Source organism: Pelobates fuscus, chromosome 7 (genome assembly GCF_036172605.1).
Source record: "Pelobates fuscus isolate aPelFus1 chromosome 7, aPelFus1.pri, whole genome shotgun sequence".
Classification (NCBI taxonomy): Eukaryota; Metazoa; Chordata; class Amphibia; order Anura; family Pelobatidae; genus Pelobates; species Pelobates fuscus.
In genome coordinates, this window is record NC_086323.1 from 93,762,772 (window position 1) to 93,779,802 (window position 17,031).

The following is a 17,031-nucleotide window of genomic DNA, read 5'->3' on the forward strand; positions in this document are numbered from 1 at the left end:
ATATATGTAAAAATACCGTATTTATCGGCGTATAACACGCATCGGCGTATAACACGCACCTCATTTTAAGAAGGAAATTTTAGGAAATTTCCCCCCCTCCCATAGTGTTCTCCCCCCCTCCCATAATGCCCCCCCCCTCATCCCATAGTGTTCCCCCCCTTTCCATAGTATTCTCCCCCCCTCCCATAGTATTCTCCACCCCCTCCCATAGTGTTTCCCTTCTTCATCCCATAGTGTTCTCCCCCCCTCCCATAGTGTCCCCCCCTCCCCTTGTCCCATAGTGCACTTTCCCTCCCCTTGTCCCATAATTACTTACCTGTCTTGAAGCGTGGGCCGGCTTCACAGCGCGCACCGCGGTACAGGAACTTCAATTTCAGGTTCCGGTTTCCGGCGGGACTGAAAGGAAGTGTGCACACTGAGTGCTCACTTCCTTTCAGTCCCGCCGGAAACCGGAACCTGGAATTGAAGTTCCAGTACCGCGGTGCGCGCTGAACACCGGCCCACGCTTCAAGACAGGTAAGTAAACCTTCACATTCGCTCCATAAGACGCACAGACATTTCCCCTCACTTTTGAGGGGAAAAAAAGTGCATCTTATGGAGTGAAAAATACGGTATATCGGCGTATAACACGCACACATCATTTGCCCCCTATTTTCAGGGAGAAAAGGTGCGTGTTATACGCCGATAAATACGGTATATGCGATTTTATAAGTATTATCAGGGCTAAAGGAAGACATGAACAATATTCCACAGCATAAACAATGAAAAAAATGTAAAATATAAAATCTGCTGAAAAAATGTGCTGTTTTTATATTTAAACCCTTTGAGGAACAATTGGTTTATGGCTAATTCAAACCCAAATAGGGAAAAAACAAGTCAGAAAGTCACAGAATTGGCAAATATTCTAAATATAATTGTTTTGGCCTAATATTTTGAACGTTGTTTACCAGTCATTTAAATTAGTTTTATGTAAAGCGTATGTAAATGTAAGTATTGTAGTATATATATATATATATAAATATATATATATATATATATATATATATATATATACACACATATATATATATATATATATATATGTAGTTTAAGATACATATATATAGATAGATAGATAGATAGATAGATAGATTTTTCTAAATCTCTTTATTGTGATAGGTATACAGGAAAACACACATTTGCCATCAGATCTTCTCAAAATGTGCTACGCAAATACAATATATTAAAAAACTGAATCTCTTACCATCTGACACTGAGCTATATGAACTTAATTGTATTACTATGCTATGTTTTAGTTTCTTTAAGACATTTAATGGTAAGTGTTTTTTTAGTTATTGTGGTTTAAGCGTGAAGGACATAAAATTGTGTTTTTAATTTGCTTTCTGATCCCTCACAGCGCCTCCCACACTCTCAGATCTAGAGCCTCCTTATAACAACCCATTTCAAGAACGAGTCTCAAAGCAACCGATTTCGTTCCCATGTCCAGCAAAAGGTAGGGTTATAAACAAGTAGTATAACCACCCTATAAACTTTTCACACGCTTTTTTCATGACCTTTATGGATTCTGCTGTCTGTAGGACTTAAAATGTGTTGACTAGAAGTGTGTAGTGATCATTTGAAATACTGGTCATGATAAATTTGTTGGTTTCACACTGGGAACAAATTGGTCTAGATTTTGCTGGTCAGCACCTTCGAGACTCATTCAACAGAATGTAACCTTTAACACTCTCTTAACGTCAAGAAATATAAAATCGTGTTTCATTTGACAAAACATAAATGAGTTTACTTTTCTAATGTGGTTGTTTGCCTTTTCACAACCACAAACATACACACACATACTTACATACCGGTACTTGCAAAATCAAAACAATGATAGTGCACTCACAAATCTTTCTTCATTCAAATATCTTCAATGAACGTTTATCCCATTTTAATTCAAAATCATAGTGGCATTTCGGTTCACCAATTTGGACCTTTATAAGTATTGACTATATTTAATAGTGTGCACACGTAGATACTTTCTCTTGTCTCAATGTACATTTAAATCCTGTTTGTTTTAGGTAACCCCAAGCCAATTATTAAATGGCTGCGTAATAACAAGGAATTAACGGGTGCTGAACCTGGGATCAACATTATCGAGGGTGGTACAATGCTCATCATTGATTCCTTAACACCGTATGATAATGGAGAGTACACTTGTGTTGCAATTAATGAAGCAGGGCTAACAGAGCGAAAATACAGCCTGAAGGTTCATGGTATGTTTAAAAACATTTCTGTTTTTCTAAGTGGTGTGGTTTCCATGAAATCACTAACAATGATATTTACTAGTGCTTATATTCACCTTTAATATTCAACTAGTACTACCCTTAACACATGTTAATGCCAAATATCTTGCTGCGATAATATATACGCTACATAGGTAGATTGAGAAATCTTGTACTGGTTGAAAATGAAGCCCCCATATGCAAATTAACTAATAATTTACTGCTACAAACATATTGGAAGGTTTATAAAAGTGTTTTCAATGAAAAGGCAGTGTTCTCATTCATGAGATGTGAGTGCCTATCTGAGTAGGTAAACAAAAGGAAGAGACAAGGAAAGGGAAAAAAAAAGAACTATACAATATCATGTAGGGCTGGCATTAGGGAGAGTACAAATTTCAACTGAGCCATTTGTTTGGACTGTGTGCGTTCAGGCTGCGTGCACACAGTACTTTGCCAGTCTTCTTAAAGGTGCACTCACAGCACTGTCTAGAACGTGCTAATTGCACCATCACCCATTGTGAAGTGCATGTTGACAATGGACTTTTTAATGCACAGAACTGATATTTATCAATCCAGAATAGAATTCCAGGCTGCCCAAGTCACATGTGCCAGTGGTGTTACTGCATCCCAGCACAGAATCATTTATATCTCTGTATAGGCAACATTTCAAGCTGTAACACTGCGCATGCAGATTGCTTGCACCACGACCACTTCTAAAAGCAATTGGAGTAACCCTTTGGAGTAACCCTTTGGAGTAGCAATTGGAGTAACCCTTTAATGAATTTGCTTCCTGCAGCATTTAAACACAAAGTGCTATTATTCTTTTTAATTAAAAACACTTCTGTATGTGAAGTCCAAAATCTTATTTAGCCTTTTACGGCTGGCACTGTAACGGGTATCTCATTAAAAATGTAGTGTTTGCCAAGTTCCTAATTTGATGCAGATGGTTGTTGAATCACACACATGTTATTAATTGTCTAAGAAGCAATTAGAATCTAGTGTAAATACGTGCTTCCTTTTGCAAATTTGCACATTCTTTGCTAATTAATTGACGGAAAAATATATTCATGGTAATTCAGGCTTTAATTAAGTACAAATCCTGTTTTTCAGATCCTCCGGTCATCAGAGACAGGGAAAAGCTGACAAATGTTTCTGTTTTACTGAGTCATGACACAACTTTATATTGTGAAGCATCGGGAAGTCCTCTCCCTCTCATTGTCTGGTACAAAGGAGATACTCAGGTGTATACTGTGTAGGGATTCTTCTAATATGTGTTTTCTCAATTGTGACTATCTTTGGGAGATTTATTGATATGGATGCATTTTACTGAGTAGGCATAAAAATAACACAGTGAACGCGTTTTACTAACTAGAGTCAGGTGTTGTAACAAGTGAACCTTTTATGACATTTTATTGGTATCCCATTAATGGCAATGGTACAAACATATGTATTTATGTTCACCTTGAGAATAACCTGTACCACTAGCTAGTTTTTTCATATTGACCATGTTTTTTGGACACAGGACATCTTCATGCTGATTGGCACACAGTCTGCAAAATTCAAACAGGGGAAAAAAAGGGAAAAAAGGCAATCTTTTGAATGGAATATATATATATATATTTTGTAAAACACCATTATACATTTTGTAGCTTTAGGATTAGATAATTAGCAAATGTTTGTATGCCCGATATTGTAGAATTTTTCTGAAAACACAAAAGCATTTTAAATGTTTTGGAGTTTGAATAGTAATCTTGACTCTCCTCTGCTACATCTCCTTGATTTTAAAATACTTCCCTATTGATGTTTATAGTACCTGCATATCTTTATGTCTCTCCTTTCTAATTTGCAGCATTAGAAATAAAAACCATGTTCTGTGTCATCAGAAAGTAAGGCAAAGCTTTCTGGGAGTTGTACTTCAGCTAACACTTTTTATCAGTATAAAGCTGATAACTGAACTCCAAGTCAGTGCAACCCTTTCGCTGAGCAAACTGAGGCTGTACACAGAAGGAATTGAAATCTGCTAGTAAACTTCTTCCATTCACCCAACTTTTACCTTTAAAATGCTAATTTAAATAGGCCAGACTGATTTTAACCTCAACACTGGCAAGGCATCATTGGCATTATAGTGTAACAATAACTGGTAATCAACCCCCTCCCCCCCCCCCCAAATTACACAAAAACACTTGGTTATACTCTGTTTATATTGTTTTAGGTTGTTGAGAATTCCGATATTCAAATTTTAGAAAAAGGAAAAATCTTGAAGTTTTTGAAAACCTCTATGAACGATGCTGGGCTGTATAAATGCAAAGCAACAAACATTGCCGGGGACAGTGAAAAACAGTTCTTTGTGGATCTTCTAGGTAGGTATCCAAATTTCAAGACGGATGAAATTCAACTTCTTTTAAGGTAGCAGGGCCGAGCATACTTCTCATAAATTACAAAGCACATGGTTTATAAGCCACTTTCTCCCATTTTAATATAAATACTTTTAGAAGCAGTAATCATGACCACAATCTCTTACCTGCTGGCTTCATCAAGTGTTTCTTGAGTGGCAGATGAAAAACTCACAAACATTCTTTTTTTTTAATTATGAGGCAGTTCTTAAAATAGTGAAGATTTATCAAAGTGTCATCATCTGAAAAGTAGTGCAACATTGTTAATGATTCCTTTCGTTCTCATGTTAAATGTGAGATGGTTAGAACTTTGCAGTCTACCTCCAACAGCTACCACAATTCCCCCATTTCCTCTGATTCCAGGATAACTTCCCCTCTATTCCTCAGATGCTCTCCTACTCTTGTTTCCCCCTCAAATACCAGTCTTTCTCTTTTGTCTGTGATTTTAATTTCTTTACAGATGCATAGCCCCTTCTGTTTTAACACAAGGTAGTATCAGAGACACATTTATCTGTAAATGGTTTTGCCAGTACAGACATCCAGGGATTAGGAGACCAGCATTTTTATTTACTGGCAGCCAGAACCACATATATTGACAATAAACCTTTCTTTTATCATTCATCTTTTAGTGTGCATTTCATATTTCATTATATTTTTTACGGCTGCGTGTGGCACCCAGCATGCTTGCATTTCATACTTTGACTCTTTGCTACAAAATGCGTGGGCAATGTACAGTCTACAATATACAATCACGTTCCATAGACTTTGTTTGATGATGGGTCTGATGTTAGTTTGCTAAACCAGAATACAATACAAATGTGTAGACATTTTCTTTATTTGTGTACTATGTTTATTCAACATGTGTTTATTTTATTTTTGTAGATCCCCCCACAATTGCAGGTAGTGGATTAGTTAGTGATGTCACTGTAAATGCGGGATTAGCGGCTTACCTGGAGTGTAGAGTGAGTGGCGTACCATTCCCACTCATTCAGTGGTTCAAAGACAACAGGTGAGATTTTATTTGTTAAGTACGATTACTTGTCATGGACCAAGATGAGAAACAGAATAGACAATATACAATATTATTTTCATTCTCCTTAAAGGGGAACGGTTAGTTCTTTGCAAATAACACCATTAAATAAATCACAAAAAAACAACCAATTTTTTTTCATGAAATGCTTAGTTTTCTTTTAAACTTATATTAATGATTTAGCAAATGTCATCACAATCCTGTTCAGACAAGGCAAAGCCAAGGTAATTGTTGCAAATGAAAAGGAGAAAGAGAAACATTGTTTTGTTTTGTTTCTCGTTTTCTCTTTATAATTTCTCTATGGTGACCGCAAGGTGCAAAAGAGAGAGCTCACAAATCCTCTAACATTGGAATCTCATGAAGGGTGGGCCTGTGCCATGAATTTCATCACTGGCACAGCCCAAAGGGGCAGATTCACCCAGTAAAGCAAAGGTGAAGAATTGGCAGGTCAGCCTGGCTTAAATGCACACCAGCGTGGATGCAGGGTGTGCATTTGTCATGGTCCCCGGCTCGCGGCTGCACATGGTCGCACCTGATCGGTGTGACCACGCTGACAGGTTGGAGGACTTACCTGTTAAGCAATGAGCCTGGAGCCGACCCACTGGGTCTTCCGTCCCCTCCACACACTGGAGCAAAAATGGTGATGACCACAAGGTCGCAGCCATTTGTAGCTCTGCCTCCAAAGGTCATGTGAACGTACGTGTGACATCACAATGTCAACGCGCGCACATGTTCTGGGGTCAGAGACCAAGCTCTGACCAATCACAGCCCAAGGAGGGGTATTTAAATCCCTGAATTTCCCTATCTCATTGCCCTGTTGTAGTTTCTGTTCCTGGTTCCCGAGACTGTGTTTTCTTGTCCTTGTTAGTGATATTCCCGGTATTCTGACTTTGGCTATTCCTGACTATTTTGATCTCTAGTTTCCCTGACTTGGCTTTCTTATCAATCTTGTGTATTTCTGGCTTCCTTGACCTCGGCTTTCCTTAGACCATTCTCTGTCTTTCAACGTATTAATCCGGCCATTCTAAGGAATGTCTATTCTGTCTATTTTTCTATTCTATGTAGATGTTACATAGTTTTGCGTGTTGTTCTTTAGTAGTCGTAACAGCTGCTTCATTGTGGTTCTAAAGCCCTGTGCATAGAGCGATGCTTTGTGGAAATTGTTCCCTGACGTCTCCAAAAGTCTGAAACCACGGAGCAAAAGAAGGATGACAGGGCAGGACACTAAATTTGGGAATGTCCCGCCAAGATAAAGGTCGTTGAGAGGCCTAGAGCTTATAACTAGGACTTATTGAGGCACTAAATTTCTAGATAATGACATGTGGATGGATTTCTGCATTTTATTTTTAAAACCTAACAAACATATTTTTTAAACAGAGAGTAAACCTGATATTAAATATCCTGAAAAGTGACAGCTCACCCTTAATGTTGGAGGAAAAAAAAGCCATATAATAAAAAAAGCTATATAATAGAGCATATTTGTGTGGTAGTGATGTAAAACTGTTCCATACAAGGAAGTACTGATCATTTTAGATATCTCTAACAACTGCTTCGAAAATACTTTCTCCTAGAAGAAACACTTGGATGCAAAGGGCTTGATTAGAAAGCCAACTCTTGACAAGTATTTTAATGTTTAAAATATGGCATTATGCAAGTATATGTAATATCTCTATACTCAGAGCATGAATTTATGCTTGGCTTGAATGTAAGAAAGGACCACACAGAGTTTATTTATACATAACAAAAACATGAAATAACCCAAACATATTACAAGATATTCTTAATGTAAATACGCACTTTACATACACAACTTACTACGTTTCATGTGTCTTGGCAACTACAAATCAAGCAACAACACAAAATCAACACCATATGTTGCTTCCTCAATCAAGTTCAGTTGCTGCGGACTTGAAGTGTTCTTGTTATCCATGATTGCTGCTTGAGGCTATTACAATTTAATCTATACAGTGTGCTAGCCTCAGAAATAGGAAAGCTGCTACGGACTAAACTCTTCACTACCAGTTATTAGTTTACTTCAATATATTTTACACTAGTGATAATATTTATAGGCTGCAGCATTAGTGCATTGCAGTGCATACCTTTCAAATAAAAAACATAAAAAAACATGACAATGTAATTTTTTCATATACCTACTCGAGGTATAGCGGGTAGGGGCAGATTCATTACTAATACTAAGTAATCTACTTAGTATTTCTAAATGTGGCTGAAAGACCAATTTAGGTCTTTCGGCCTTTTAGAAGATAGTTCCCTAATACCGTGGGAATTAGGGAGCTATTTACTAAGCTGCAAGATGCAGCTGCTGCAAGAATAGGATCTTTTTTTTTTTTTTATTCATTTGAATGAAATTCCTATCCGAACAAAAGTCCCGAATTGCGTCCTAACACGAACGGACAAACTGTTCTCATTCTGTTAGGACGAAATTTGGTAGTTTCGCCCTCGTTCGAAACGCCGAATGAAGCAGCAGGAGGAAGGTGAGAATTGTTGTAAAATTGAGAAAGCTGGGTCAAAGCTGGTCAAGCGTAGGAAAAATACATAAGACAAAATAGTCCCTACTTTGTCTTATGTTTTAAAGAAAACTAGAGCAGATTGGAGCAGATTGGAAGAAATTAAGAACAGATCCTGAAAGAGGGAGAGAAGAGGAAGTGATTGGGGACACTATAGGCACCCAGACCACTTCATCTCATTGAAGTGGTCTGGGTGCACTGTCCCAGTCCCCTTAACCCTGCAATGGTAATTATTGCAGTTATTGATTAACTGCAATAATTACCTTGCAGGGCTAACTATACCTCTAGTGGCTGTCTACCAGTCATCTAAAACCCCACAGGAAAGCATTGGTTCAATGTTTTCCTATGGGTAGTTCTAATGAGCTGGCTGCACTAACCAGAGAAGGAGCGGAGGCAGAGCCTGACCCACACTGAGGGACATCAGAGCTGGAATCAAGTAAGCGACAGAAGGATTTTTAACTTTTTTTTCTATTTTGCCAGAATGTCACTGGGAAAGGGTGGAAGGTGGTGGTGGTGGTGGGGGGGGGGGGGGGGGGGGTGAGGGGTGCATAAAGGGGGAGGGGGGAGGACACTATTACATTTGTTTTCCTAGCACTATAGTTTCCCTTTAAGAAGTCTATTAGTAGAATGAAATAACCAACTCTTAACCCCTTAAAGACACATGACGGAAATATTCCATCATGATTCCCTTTTATTCCAGAAGTTGTGTCTTTAAGGGGTTATGTTTTACACATGATCAATACAGTTTTACATTTGCAAGTTTCACATTTCATTATGCATTCCTCAGTTATTGCAGGTTAACATGCAAAATAAAAGAGTTGTTTTATATTGGTAGACATTCATATTTTGTCTTAATTTAATTTAAAAAAAAAAAGTTTAAATATATATATATATTTTTAGAGCAATTTCTCCTGGAGATACTAATATCAAGATTTTGGAAAGAACACAACTCCTTCAAATAAAGAATTCACACTTGAGTGACAGTGGACATTATAAATGTATTGCAACCAACACGGCTGGATCACATATCAAGCAATTTAAACTTACCGTTAACAGTAAGTGTAGCATGACTTTAGTGTAAGTTATTCTATTAAATATCATAACATAATTCATGCTATCAGCTAAACAAATACTTGTATTGTATCACATGGTGGGTGCATGTCATCAGCAAAGATTTTTTATGTCAAATGTAATTTGCATGTTATATAAAGCATTAGCTATACATTCAAATATTTCATTAAGGTACGCATGTCTACATGCTTATGAGCCTCTTAGCTATCATTCGATCTATATACGTACTTTATCTTTTATCGACAATTAATTGAGAAAACAAAACAAAATATGCATGTCATGTGAAGACTGAAATGCCTCTTCAAACATTAGCTGGTACAAATGTTAGTTTAGGTTATAGATGTGGATGTTTCTTTTTTTTTTTTTTAAACACAAGGAAGCAGACTGGTTAACATAGTGTATTCTGATTATTCCACAGTTTGCTGAAGTCTCTGTTCATGGGCTGGTTAAGGTAGTGTGGGTTATATGAGATGTGGAGAGCTGGAGGGTGCTTAAATGGGATGCGGGAAACTGGATTATGCGTGCTCTTCAGGTAGTGTAGGTTAAGTATGTAGTATGGGTTATAAGAGTGGGGATTCTATGTTATAGATGGTGTGGAGAGGTGGAGTAAGCATTTTGTTTATGACTTCAATTATCTTTGGCCCTGCATATTAGGCATGAATTAATTTTCTCTTTGTGCCATTATCTCTTGTACAGTTCCTCCAAGCATAAAGGATGGGAACAGTACCACTGAGTTATCATTTACTGAGGGCAGTGAAATCAACTTGGAATGTGATGCCAGGGGAATGCCCACCCCTACCTTAACATGGCACAAAGACGGGCAAGCTATTCGCCCCACTTCTCATGTTCTGTACAAAGACCAAGGGAAATATCTACGCATCCTGGAGTCTCAAATCACAGATTCCGGCAATTACATTTGTCAGGCGACTAATCTTGCAGGATCTGCAGAGAAGACCTATCTGGTTGATATATATGGTACTGTACGATGTTTGCTATTTTTATCATTATTTATGTAGATAAAAATGATTGATGACAAGCAAAGAATAAAATTACATTCAACATCTTCCGTAATAAGTGTACTGTTAAGGAGAGGATAAAGAGGATTCCGATCATGTGTTAATGTATGTTTCAGTAGTGCCGGTTTCAGTTGCAATGCCTTTTTATTAGACATGTCTAATTCATTTCGTTCCAAATGGGAATTCAGCCGAATTTCGGACAATGCAGAATTGCCGAATTTCCGAAGTGCCGAAGTCTGAATTTCCAAAGTGCCAAACCGGAATAGGGATAGGGGTAGGGTTAAGGGTAGAGACAGGGGTAGGGTTAGGAGTAGGGTTAGGGCTAGGGGTAGTGTTAGGGGTAGGGTTAGGGGTAGAGTTAGGGGTAGGGTTAGGGAGTCCTACAGATGTTCCAAATTCCGAAGTCCCGAATTGCCGCAGTTCCAAATTTCCAAAGTGCCGAAGTCCGAATTTTGGATATGCCAAACTGAACCGAATTGCCAAAGTGCCAGATTGCCGAAAAGCTGAATTTTCGGAAGTGCCAAAGTGCTTTGGATTTCTATAAAGTAGCAAAACAAGAGAGGGAGGGAAAATTATGTGAATGATGACAGGAATCATGACCAATCAGCTAATTCTTGCCACTTGGAGCCCTATAGATGTATAAGTGTTTGTGGTGGTTAGGGTTAAGGGTAAGGTTAGGGATATTGGCAGGGGTAGGGTTAAGGTTAGGGTTAGGGGTAGGGCTAGGAGTAGGGGTAGGGGAAGGGTTAAGGAGCCCTACAGATGTTCTGAATTCCGAAGTCCAAAATTGCAAAAGTTCCGAATTGACAAAGTTTTGAATTTCGGAAGTGCCGAACCGAATTGCTGAAGGGCAGAATTTTTTTACTTACCCGAATTTCCAAACCAAACCACATTTTTTGACCATGCACATCCCTACTGTTTATAGCTAGGCAACTGTAATTGCTCAATATAGGCATCATACCTTCATATAATCAGAAAGTTTACATTATGCTGGTATTATGAGGATGCTACAAACCCCAGAATTCTGCCAGGTTACTTATCAAGGACATATGACCAATGTTATTTATGTGTGTGTTTATGCGTGCTTGCATTTGCACAATCTGATAAAGTGAGCTCTTTAAGATATTGAAAATATTCTGCATTATACTGATTCGTTTTTTTTATAGTTCCAGCTACTATAATTGGACATTCGAGCAAAATTGAAATAAAAAAAGTTACAGTTGGCAATTCACTCCTACTTGACTGTGACGCAGTTGGTCACCCACAACCCCTGTTAACTTGGCTAAAAGATGGTGTGCCTGTAGAGATAAACAACAACATCCAAATTCAGTATAATGGGAAAAAACTGGAGATAAAGAATGCAGCAGAATCAGACCACGGACAATATTCCTGCGTGGCAACCAACATAGCAGGAGAAGCAGAAATTAAATACAAAGTTACTGTTCTAGGTAAAGCAATGGTAAACTTGCTAACCGACAATTTATGAAAAGTGTTTTATAAATTATTCATATGCCGAAGTAGTGAAAGGAATTAAAGGGTTCCCCTCCAAACTTAATTTTTTTTTTTTTTTTTAAATATATTTCACCGAAGGGGTGTGTGGGAGGGGAGGGGCTGAGTGGAAGACATGTGTGACATGGTAGAGGGGAAACATGCATGCTGGCGTCAGATGGGATTGATATTAGCAAGCTGGCTAATGACACTGCAAGGTGGAATCATCTGGCAGCCAAGGGATTCATCTCTGAATGTGCAGTGTTTCAAAACTAAACATTGCACATACAGACTCCTGGCACTGTGAACATTTCAGATCAGTGAAGTGCTTGCAGTAACACTTAAAGTGATCCTTTGGAATACCTCAATTAATGAACCGGTTTCCCCACTACTAATTCAGTATAGTGCAGTGCAACATATCCACATTGAAAATTAATACTGGCTATCTAATTATGAAACAATTGTTGTGAGCAAATTATAAAATATAAAATACTAAAGCTTTAATTAGCAGAATAATGGTAATACAAATAATAATAAAAAATGGTGCTAAGTGTGTCTCTATAAGAGCAACTTTCATTTTTTTCATTTTGAAAATATAAGAGCAACTTTCATTTGGGAGTCAGCTTGCTTCCTTTTTTTTTTTTTTTAAATCCACTGGCAGAGCGTTATGGGAGTTGTAGTTTAACAAGAACTGGTTCAGCAGCTCTGCTGTATACATTTTCTTTTAAGAGATCACAGCCACACAAGTAATGAATTATGCTGCTAAAGTAGCTGTTCTCAAAGATTCATCACTCTCAACGACAAAATGCATATAGCAAAATATCAGTGAACCGAAAAATTACATCTCTTTGCAGTAATTTCATGCATACCATGTTTGAATTCCAAAGCAGTTATATATTTATTTTTTTCAATTTATCTCAATTAAAAGGGCCATTTAACTTGCACTGGCAGGGCAATTATATAATTTTATAGCATAATTTAATTATAGTACAGTACAAGTGCACTTATAAACTTCATTATTCAAATGTGTACAATGATTCTATATTATGTGGAAAAAAACAGGGTCAACAATACAATATGTAACATTTACAATACCCTCAAAATAGTGTTCATTTTTATCACCTAAATTCTTCCATTTCTCTATTATATTCTGGTGTCACTCACTGTACCTACTTTTATATCCTGGTGTTATGATAAGTCTTTATATTATATGTGTATGAGCATATCCCGACAATAAAGTCCAGAGAAATGTGCTGTGTGTAGGAGTGTATTACAAATCTTTGTAACAATAAAACTGAAAGAATAAGTGCAGTGCATATTATTATTATTATTATTTATAAAGCACCAACAAATTCTGCAGCGCTGTACAATAGGTGGACTAAAAGACACGTCAGTGAATCTTCATAGCAATAAAACTCACAATAATGTGCAGTGTGTATGAGCGTATCACAGAGCTCCACAACGATAAAATTCACAGTAAGTGAGTACCTTGGCTCTACAGCACTGAAACTCACAGCAATAGATTATATATGTGGGTGTATCATAGATCTCCGTAGCAATTACTGTAAGTCACGTTAATGTGCTATTTTCAGAGACTGGCCTAACCATTTAACCAACATCTATTAATATGTCATTAGAAAACTCGAGGGTAAGCCTTGCTGGTTGCAGATATTTCGACTATAATTAGCGTCATTCTTTTGGATATGTAAAATGGGAGGTGTGCATGTGTCCTTTTTTATTTTGTTAAATATGTAATAATGCAAATTACACTGATTTGGCACCAGTGAGAATTATGTACTTGCTGTGTGCGTCATTAGATATGGATCTTGGTTATTGAGCTTTCCTAATGTCTTCGTTGTTTTCATATGTTTTCATTATAATTTCATTAAAAATGAAGAATGATGACTGCCTATTTCGTTATACACTACATATACAAACGAGTGTAATAGCTAACATCAGACATCCGTTACACCAATCATAGCTATGTATGAGGCAGTCAGCTCAGTGACCAACAGATACTAAATTGTACCATTACTTTTGGCAGGTTAAAAAGGCAGTAATAACAGTCTGGCATATTGGGAGAATGATCTGGCTGCTTTACTTCAATGGGTGAAGGAGGGAGGTAGCATGGCACTGCTGGCATCATAACCACTGCAGAGCACGTTAGTAGTTATGGTGTTTGGAGTGTTACTTTAATCTGAAAGTAAAAAAACAAAAACAAATCACCATAGTTTTCTTTAATCAATCAGTTTAAAAAAATTAATATATATATATATTTATTATTTTTTATCACAAACATTATTAGTTCCTCCATCAATAGAAGATGCACAGGATTCTGAAGATCACACTGTAATTGCCAAAGGCCCTGTGGAACTGGAATGCAATGTGTTTGGGACACCTCTGCCAACTATAGCGTAAGCATGTATTTAATAACTTTATTTATGTCTAAATACCTGGTTCCAGTCCTTTTACTGTTAGATGCACCTTCCTGAATTTTATTTTTCCCAACATACTTGCCTCTATTTTAAGGTTGATTGAGCTCTTGTCTTACCTTGTTTTGATATACTTTTCCTGTTTGGGACATTTTATTTGTTTGATTTGTTACCCGTTGTGCAGTGCAGCAATAATAATAGCCTTTTCAATAAATAAAAATAATGAAAATTGTAAGTTCCAAAATTCTTCAATATAAAACCAATTATTTTATTTTATTTTATATACGTAAGCTGATATTTTCAGGACTGTCCACTAATGAAATATAGCTATTTGCTAAATTACAATATACCAAAATACTGCCTATTAAAATAAAGAGTGAACTGTTGCAAATTAAAGTTAATTAAAAGTGAATGTTAAATAGATAAACTGGAAACAATTCTCAAAACAATGTTCTCGGCCTTTTATTTGAAATTCATATGTAATTCATGTTTAACCTGGTATTTCTTAATCTGTTCATTTTTTTTAGGTGGTTGAAAAATGGAATTCCTGTTGAAATTAACAGTGGACTCCTGATCCAGTCGAATGGACAAAAACTTTTGATCCTGAGTGCAGAGTTTTCAGATCGTGGGAATTATCAGTGTGTTGCAAAAAATGAAGCAGGAGTTAGCAGAAAACAATTTACTGTTAATGTGCACGGTAAGCTGATTATTCAAAGTGGTACCCAATCAACAACAACAACACACTAGGTGCAATGTAAAGAATAGGTCATAATTACTTGTTTAGTAAATACAATTCAAACAGTGTGTTTCACTAAAGTGTCAATTGTCTGGAATCCAAAGCAAATGAAAAAAATTCAAGTCAAAAGAGTAAAATTGTAAAAAAAATGAATTTGTTTTGTGTAGTTCGACCCATCATCAAACCTATGGCTTCTCAGATATCCGTACTGATGCACAAGTCTACGAGTTTGCAATGCGTGGCAAGCGGAGTACCTGTGCCTCTCATTACTTGGTTAAAAGATGGAGTTCCTTTCAATGCCGCCAAAGACAATATAAAAGTAAGTATCATGAATTTCCGTCGTTCATAAAAACAACGGCATTATTCAGAAACCTCAGTGAGAATTGTTCTAGGTTGCCGCAATTCCCTCATTAATTTCCAGGTTACTGAATAAACTTAAACATTTTCTTATTCAAGTATTTCATTTTCTTGTTTCAAGATTTAAAAATATAATGCCATTTAACTTTTTGTATTGCACAAATTAGTGCAAAAAACACAATACATAGTAAATATTTGCAAAGCTCATTTACCTTCACTGCTACCCATTGCTGCTCTTCATCTCAGGAAAAACAATGTCTCTGTTATGGCTACAGTCACTCTCTCTGCATCATGCAAAAAAAGTGAAACAGACTGTGACACAGTGGCCCTTTCTGCACTGTGTTGAAGCTTAAGGGGCTATATATATGTATACATACTATTTGTCAGACCCTGGCCGGAAACATACCATCTCTCTCTGTTACACTGTTTTTGCAGGTGAAATAGGTCCCAAGTTAGACTATATGTTGAAGTAGGAGAGTGAACTGGGTGGAGTATACACAATAGATGAGTGGCGTGACTTCCTTCTCACGCTCAAAGGCATTACACAATGTGTTACTCATCTGGAGTCTCGTTATAAATTAGTATACAGTTGGTACCTAACTCCATCTAGGCTTTCTAAATTACACATTGGTACCACAAATAAATGTTGGAGAGGCTGTGGCCTAATAGGGACTTTATCTCATATTTTCTGGTCATGCCCTAAGATTGTCCAATATTGGCAAGATATCCTTTCATCCAGAATTTAACGTGGTTTTATCTCCGAGTCCCTGTCTATTTAAAAAACTCCCTGCTAATGTACCGCATTTTAAAAGAATTATGCTGGGTCACCGTCTGGTGTCAGCTACATCAACAATTCTAAAGTATTGGAAATCACCTGTTACACCATCGGTGAATGGAGTTATTTTAACGATTTTTGATAACAGACGTTATAAACTAGCGCTTCGCATTACGTCTATAATAAAAATCATATCATTTCTAAAACATTTTATCCATCCAATGTTTCTTTGAAGTAGGAACAAATATATTGAAAAATTACTAATAGAAGTAAGACGAGGAGGAGCAGTAAATTAAAAATCTGTTTATATATTTATATATTGTATAATTATAAAATATACACTGTATAAATTCTCCTTTTTTCCCTCAATTGCTCACTTTTCACTTAATCTGTGAATAAAATCAACATTTAGTGACTGTCCCGAGGCATAATTCATATTTTTTCCTCATCAATCATTTCGTTTTTTGGAGCCTTGGCCGGAATTCAGTATCACAAATCAAAATGAATGAGCTTGCCTATTGCACATTTCATTTGGTTAATGATTTAACTACATTTCAGCTCGGAGTTCAGAAATTTGAAAGATCACGTGATCGGCCCAAATTGTAGATTATGCTAGCTTTAGTGTACCTATAATCTTAATTTTATTAATGACAGGAGGCGAGTATTTGCTTAAGTCTCTCTTTACTAGAACTCCACAGCAGCGCAGAAAAACAACCAATCAGAAAAAAGTTAGGTACTATAAAACTCCCCTCTCCATGCATCATTTCCTCTTTCAAGCTGCGACAAAACAGAACAAAAGGCAGAAAATATAATGGGGAAGAAACGAAGTCCTAGATATAATGAATACGACAATGTCCACCATCCGAGAAGAACTGCCGAACCAGATAGTGTTGATGGACTGTAAACTGAAACGAGAGAAAAAACAGAATCGAACAGGTTGGTTA

General features: G+C 36.9%; 1 protein-coding gene across 1 annotated transcript in view; it reads left to right on the forward strand.

Moving 5' to 3' along the window:
- The window catches only part of HMCN1 (hemicentin 1), a 224,346-nt gene that overhangs the window by 75,050 nt on the left and 132,265 nt on the right, over positions 1 to 17,031 (forward strand). The window contains exons 25-35 of the mRNA XM_063426207.1: positions 1,397 to 1,492; positions 2,061 to 2,255; positions 3,375 to 3,505; positions 4,477 to 4,624; positions 5,540 to 5,666; positions 9,113 to 9,267; positions 9,980 to 10,258; positions 11,466 to 11,747; positions 14,093 to 14,201; positions 14,747 to 14,916; positions 15,123 to 15,274. Of these exons, the coding sequence (XP_063282277.1) occupies positions 1,397 to 1,492; positions 2,061 to 2,255; positions 3,375 to 3,505; positions 4,477 to 4,624; positions 5,540 to 5,666; positions 9,113 to 9,267; positions 9,980 to 10,258; positions 11,466 to 11,747; positions 14,093 to 14,201; positions 14,747 to 14,916; positions 15,123 to 15,274 (1,844 nt within the window). The remainder of the gene's footprint in view (positions 1 to 1,396; positions 1,493 to 2,060; positions 2,256 to 3,374; positions 3,506 to 4,476; positions 4,625 to 5,539; positions 5,667 to 9,112; positions 9,268 to 9,979; positions 10,259 to 11,465; positions 11,748 to 14,092; positions 14,202 to 14,746; positions 14,917 to 15,122; positions 15,275 to 17,031) is intronic.